The sequence below is a fragment of the Solea senegalensis genome, linkage group LG2, assembly GCF_019176455.1.
Source record: "Solea senegalensis isolate Sse05_10M linkage group LG2, IFAPA_SoseM_1, whole genome shotgun sequence".
Lineage (NCBI taxonomy): Eukaryota > Metazoa > Chordata > Actinopteri > Pleuronectiformes > Soleidae > Solea > Solea senegalensis.
Window position 1 is genome coordinate 4,488,240 of NC_058022.1, and position 6,835 is coordinate 4,495,074.

The 6,835-nt window shown below is 41.8% G+C and overlaps 1 protein-coding gene across 1 annotated transcript; it reads right to left on the bottom strand.

The window, feature by feature from the left end:
* Positions 1-40: 40 nt before the first annotated feature.
* On the bottom strand, positions 41-5,759 carry LOC122784556 (cell surface A33 antigen-like). The gene is made up of 7 exons (XM_044049874.1): positions 5,551-5,759; positions 4,420-4,592; positions 3,722-3,935; positions 3,286-3,450; positions 3,080-3,196; positions 2,043-2,166; positions 41-1,945 (listed from the first exon to the last, which is right to left on the bottom strand). Exons 1-7 carry the CDS (start codon positions 5,630-5,632, stop codon positions 1,291-1,293), a joined length of 1,530 nt encoding a protein of 509 aa, XP_043905809.1. The 5' UTR covers positions 5,633-5,759; the 3' UTR covers positions 41-1,290.
* Positions 5,760-6,835: the final 1,076 nt, after the last annotated feature.

Sequence of the window (6,835 nt, forward strand, 5' to 3'; positions counted from 1 at the left end):
AGAAAAACAAAAAAGCAAGGAATAAAACATTCCCACTAAATATGATTAAAAATAGTATTTTATTTGCTTATCATTGGATAAGGATTTTAATTAATAAATCAATTCAAATTACAAATACATTTCTTTTATGACAGTGCCTTGACATTCGTTTGATTTCTGAATCTGCCATTTTAATGCAGATTCAGGTCAGGATAATCAGAAGGCTGGTTTCTGTATCTTTACAGAGTACATCATTAAGTGTTTGTACTGTATAAAATTTTATTTTAATTGTATTAAAATAAAAGTTTAATTGTATTTTATCATGCCAAAAAAAATGCAAAAGGAACACAAACTATTCTCTGGAGCAAAAGAGGCTCCACAACATTTCCGTAGGACGAAAAACAAAGAGTCAAAACTTAACCTTTCTGAAACATAAAAAATTGAAGAATAAGTTGGAGTGCACTTGGCCCATTTCAATCCTCCAAGGCCTGGGTCATACTTTCTGTATGTGTTCACAGATTGCACACGCTCCCTATAGGACAACACTTTCCAGTCCAGTTGGTGGTGCTCACTTGTCCAAAGAGACCATGGAAAATCAAGTCCACCAGAGCCCACACGTCCAAGTAAGCTCTCAAAGAATACAATAAAATACAAAAAAGGGAAAAGGGAGATATGATTTCTTCTGGAGAGGAATATGAGATTGAGTCTGCATATGTTAGATGATTTGACTGATGCTGACCCTCGTTTGAGCATGAATGGAACCAGTTGCCAGTTTACTAGCATCGGTGGGGTTCATGACCTATCTTGCTGCCAGCCACCAAAGGGTGCTCAAGGTGGTTTGACTTCACTTTGGGGAGCCGTCTTGTCAGCTATGGGGAAACCAATGAAAGTAGATTTTGAAAGTTCTTCAGTTCAGTACCTGTTGTGAGAAGGGGTGGCTGCTGCTCTTTTAACAATATATCTGTCACGTTTTTCCAGATAACGCTTGCATTTCTTATCTAAACAAGGTCAATGTCGGCACTACCCAAACTGGTGCCCTTAGTAAGTCACCTGCCAAGTTTTGAGTCTGTCAAGCAAACAGCCAGACAGACAGATGTTGGAATATTCATGCATTCCTAATTGTCTACTCATTTATTTTATATCCATATTGTTTCCTCAGATTGTATGTCTTTTATTTGTCAGAATGTAAAGAGAATTTCAAGAAATTTAACAAAAAAATTCTGAAATAGTTGACGGACCCTGCCTTTATGGACGTCATATCATGTAAGTATATAAAAAAAGGGGGCATCAGTAACTCAAAGCTAAGTTAAATCAATCTCTGTACTGATCGTCACGGTAATCAAGGCGATCGCTGCTGCCACGGTATTGATCACGTTTCTCATCAAGACGGTCGCGACTACCATGGTACTGATCACGTTGGTCATCGAGGCGGTCCCGGCTGCCACGGTAATGATCGCGTGGCTCGTCGAGGCGGTCCCGGCTGCCACGGTAATGATCACGTGGCTCGTCAAGTCGGTCGCGGCTGCCACGGTAATGATCGCGTGGCTCGTCAAGTCGGTCGCGGCTGCCACGGTAATGATCGCGTGGCTCGTCAAGTCGGTCGCGGCTGCCACGGTAAGTATCGCGTTGCTCTTCGAGGCGGTCGCGGCTACCACGGTAATTGTCGCGTTGCTCATCGAGGTGATCACGGCTTCCACGATTGTGATCGCGCTGGTTTTCCCGGTTACGTTGCGAGTCAACATCACTGCCGTGGCCATCCTTCCTGTCTCTGCCACTGTTTTGACTGTGTTGATCATCCTCAAATTTGCGTCCCACCGGTTCAATGGGGTCATTTTTTGGAGTATGAGCAGCATCTTTGTCCTCATACTCTATGTGCTGCCTCGTCTCGCTTTTTGACTTGTCGTCCAAGTATTCCTCTCCAGCTTCAGGGGCGTCTTTGTCATAAAACTGCACTTTTCCAGGAGCACTAACAGACACAAACAGCCATGTTAACAGTCAATACTATGATAGACTTTTGTGGTGCTTTTGCAGTGGCATAAACACGATGGACATGTGATACATACCCCTCAGCATACTCGGCCTTTTGGGCCTTTTTCCGGCAGCAACAGAAGATGATAATCCCCACAATGAGGACACCAGCGACAACACCTACAATTATACCTGCAATGAGCGCCGCATTTGAGCTACCTGTGAAGAAGAGAAGAAGAGAAATTAGTTTTTTTCCAATGCTGGGTTTCCATCGCAATGCTTGCATTTCGACAGAGATTGCCTTTACTTGGTAGACGGTGTGAGGGCCGTGCATGATGGCTGCGTAGCGTGACGAACGTCAACAACTAACGCAACACAATAGACAACACTGGAGGACATCTAGCATTCTACTCTGGTACCCCAAGGGAAGGCTGCCAAAGTTTGGACAGCTAGGGCTGGTTATTCTGGTACTAATCCTAATGAAAATGCAAAGAAATACATACTGTACTCTACGGAATCCAACTGTTCCACTCGGTGGAAACATGGCTTTATAGTCCAGGTCTAAGATCATCCTTCAACATTTCTTTTGGCAACTTTGAACACATGTATGTGAGCTACATCTGTATTGTTTTTAAGCCTCTAGGTGGCAGAACAACCTGATTTTACTGTCCAAGGTCTGTGCTGAGGTCAGTCAGTCAGTCATCATCTAACCGCTTAATCCTCCACCAGAGGGTCGCGGGGGGTGCTGTGCCAATCTCAGCTACATCGGGCGATAGGTGGGGTACACCCTGGACAGTTCGCCAGTCCATCGCAGGGCCACACACAGCTAGAGACAAACAACCATTCACTCTCACTCACTCAATTTAGAGTGTCCAATTTACCTAATCCCCACATTGCATGTTTTTGGAGGAGGAGAACGGGGAGAACATGCAAACTCCATGCAGAAAGGCCCTTGTTCCAACCGGGGCTCGAACCCGGGTCTTCTCGCTGCAAGGCGAGAGTGCTAACCACTACACCACCGTGTGGCCCCCTGTGCTGAGGTGTATATTGATATATTCTAAGGTAAGATCCGAGTTACTGAGCAGAACTGCAGATTTGAGAGGAAAGTGAATCATGATGTCATCACACTCACTGGGCATCACAGCCAAGGTTAGGGTGCAGCTGGCGGTGCCGATTCGATTTGTTGACGAGCAATGGAAGAACCCGGAGGTCTCCTTTGAAATGTTGAACAGGGACAGAACTCCGTCTTCTGCAAACATGTGGAGACGTTTGTTCAGCCTTTATTCATGAACCAATGTTGCATGAAAACAAGACGTGTGAGAAGGAAGGCCAACATACTTTCAGTGGTCTTAGGTGGAAAATGTCTAGAAATATTTTCAACCGTGAAGCTCTTCCACTCATATGTAGGTGTTGGTGAACCTTCCTCAGACACACAGGTGAGGCTGATGTTGTGAAAGTACTCTGCCTCGCCCTTAATCCCGCAGATCGGTGGGGACGGAGGAACTGCAGAAAAACGGAGATTATCATGTAAAAAGAACTTAAACACTGTGATTCTGACTAATTTGATAATGTTACCTTAAAATTAAACACTTGACTTAGTCTAAACAACCTTTTTCTTCATGCTCAAATAGTTTCGATTTGAAAAAGACTTAATGGTTTAAGGCAATTGTATCAACTTCCTTCAACAGTACTTCTACATTTACCACAGTCTTTTATTTGTTTTTATCAGTAATGTCAGTACTTTAGCCACATCTGGTTTGTGGTTAATTCTCACCAAGCACCAAAAGGGAAGTGGAGGCGATTGTTGTTCCCTCGTCGTCGTTGGGGATCAGAACACTGCACTGGAATCTGCGACTGTCCTTCATGGTCACCTTAGTTAAGTGCAGTTTGCCCACGCGTTGGTCAGTGTCCACCACCAGAGTGGCTCTGCCTTCATAAGCAGGCGCAATGTCCACTGGAGTGTTTAGAAAGAAAGTGGCCACGGGTTTCTGAAGACATAAAAAACACAACTTACAACAATATCTTCTCAAGAGAACTTTAGATTTACTATGTTAGTGCTGATGCATGGGTAGATAGGTAAGATAAATGGATAGGTAGATAGGTAGGTAGGTAGGATGAATAGGTACGTAGGTAGAAATAGGTAGGATGGCTGGATAGGTAGGTAGGTAGTAATAGGAAGTTGAATAGGTGGTAGGTAGATAGGATGTGTGATGGACGGGTAGGTGGATGAATAGGTAGGTTGGTAGGAATAGGTAGGTAGGTAGGTAGAATGGATGGCCTTCAGTATAACCAACATCTTTACCATAATTCCTCTAATAATCGTCCTCAAACATATTTCTCATGTGTTAATATTTCAAATGGAAGAAAGTCAGATAATGACTTTGACTCATTGTCTGACTAATCTTAAAATTTGCTAAATTGTCTTTGTGTATCACGACACATTTTGCAAGTGGTTTCACTTGAACCTCTCACCATTGGATCGTCGACATTGTCGGGGTCTGCTTCCCATCTGAGGACGAGTGTTGTGAAGTCAGGTCGCGCTGGGGCAAAGTTACACATCAAGGTGATGTCGCCGCCACTCGCTACCTCGTATTCTGCCTGTGGAATAGAGACCTCTAAACTCCTGCAGCTGGGCAGCACTGAAACTGAAAGCAATATGTCATATTAGACCAGTGGTACCACCTGAGAAAATATTGAGCTCTTTAAGTTACACCACGTTGAAGTATATACCTGGTATATACAGGAGAACAGTATTTCTGATTTACTACCAAGTACCGCCAGAGGAAGCTGACATATGTCTGGTGGTACATGTACCACAGTTTGAGAACCATGGTATTAGCACAGCAGACTCCTCCCTTATCAGTTTAATGTGGTGTTTTTTGTGTCATAAAATACCTATTTTGTCTATTAATCAGGAACGTCCCATTAACATTAAGAGCAGCCTTAGCCCTCGTCAAACATAAAATCACATCTGTCTCATTGTTGGTAAAAAACAATACAGTACAAAACAAAAATTGGAGGACAGGCAGAAATCACAAAAATCATTGAATCAAACTCAGGCTGCAATGATTATTCTAAATTAATTGTCAACTATTTTGATAATCCATTAATCTGTGATCGAGTGTTGTTATTTATTAATTCAGAGAAGCTCCCTAATTTTTCAGCTTTATTTGCTCTATACCAGTGTTTCCCAGCCCTGGTCCTCAGGGAACACTGCTCTGTATGTTTTAGATGTTGCCCGCTCAAACACACCTGATTCAGAGGAACAGCTCGTTATCAGGCTTCTGCTTTGGTTTGGCAAACACCAATCAACATTTTCTGACATTTTATCAACCAAGCAAGTGCTCAAATAATTGGGTAACAGAATAATCAAGTATGAAAATAATCGTTAATTGCAAAAAATCACAAACTAAGGTATTAAATATATATTATACCTACACACAAACATAATAATGGTTATATCTACAGGTTTCTTTTGAGTCAAACTGCATGCGTTTCCCGGGTTAAGTGGTGAGACGTTAGGTGAATGATTAACAGGTGTAATAATCACAGAGGTGTGGCAGGGCTTCATAGAAAAGAGGAAGAATGAGGCTTGAATCTCACCTGTGAGTATCACAAATAGCTTTTGCCATGGAAGCTGCCTCTTTGTCGTCATCGCTGTGAGATAATTGAAACGTCCAACCATTAGCGACAGAGACAGAGAGAAAAAAGAAGAAATAAAGAAAAAGAAAAATCACAAAACTGTTGCTTTCAGTCCAGGACCTGAGAGCACGTCCGTAACCTTCACGGTGAAACTGCCAGGTGTGGAGAGGTCGACTCTTCCAGTTAATGAGTCAATGGCTATGGGTCACATGTCACCATAGGCCCAACCTACTGTACATATGGCACATGAAACTGTAAAATGTTGAAGTTGCAACAGTTTTAACAAACATTATCAAACAAACGTTTTAAATATTCATGAGGGAAATATTTACGTTTTCAACAAACTGCACTGTCGCTGTAAGCAGATTTATTTGTGTCTACAATACAAAAGATATTAAATACAGTTAATATTATAATAATAATAATTATTATTTGCATTTTGAATGACGTTATTCACAGGCACACAGATACTTACTGATTTGTTAAATATCATTCGTGGACGTTAACGAATGATTTCGATTCTATTGAATGCTGTGAAAACCAACGTTTGGTGCTGTGCTCAGTTTGACCTGCAGGGGGCAGTGTTGTATTGAACACACCAAGATCATAGCAGTCGACTTGTGTGCAAACATAAAAAGACAATGAATGTAACTGGAGAGTAAATGGCCTTTAAACTCTTTCATAGCACGGTAACAGTGAATAGTGTGAATGTGTCACTCGTGGGGGAAAATGACATAAAACTTGATTTGTTTCGAGGGAAAATACTAAGCGTAGTTTATTTAGGTTGTGCAAAAATAATCAGTGAAAGTGAAATAAAACCGTATAAAAATGCCAAAACTGCTGGTGCGGTCCTTTTGCAAAATGCACACATTAGATGTTTTTAATCAGCCTGAAGAGAGGACGATGATGTAAACTAATGGATTAAATTGCATTTCTATGGATAAAAATGCAGTTGCAAGTGGCTCCGGGATGAAAAGAAATGCGGCTCCACTTCACATCCAAACATGTCAGGGGAAGTGAAAATTGTAGGTTGTGTATAGGTCAGCGCAAGGCCACCGACTCACAGAGGATTCCATCATTTATCACATGCAGTTTATTTTTGTTTAAAATTGGAGTATGCAATGATGAAGCAGGTTACAAGGCTGTTATTTCCCACATTCTACATGATGAATAAATACAGTTGAGGTGCAAACAGTGACTATAAATGAACATGATTCAAAGTAGGGCTTAAAAATTACTGGATTAA

Excerpts from the sequence above, each read along its gene's own strand:
- LOC122784556 (XM_044049874.1), bottom strand. The coding sequence starts at position 5,632 with ATGGTTGGACGTTTCAATTATCTCACAGCGATGACGACAAAGAGGCAG. Across the intron at positions 3,936-4,419 it reads ACAATGTCGACGATCCAATG|AAACCCGTGGCCACTTTCTT; the intron begins GTGAGAGGTTCA and ends TTATGTCTTCAG. Across the intron at positions 3,197-3,285 it reads TCCACCTAAGACCACTGAAA|AAGACGGAGTTCTGTCCCTG; the intron begins GTATGTTGGCCT and ends ACATGTTTGCAG.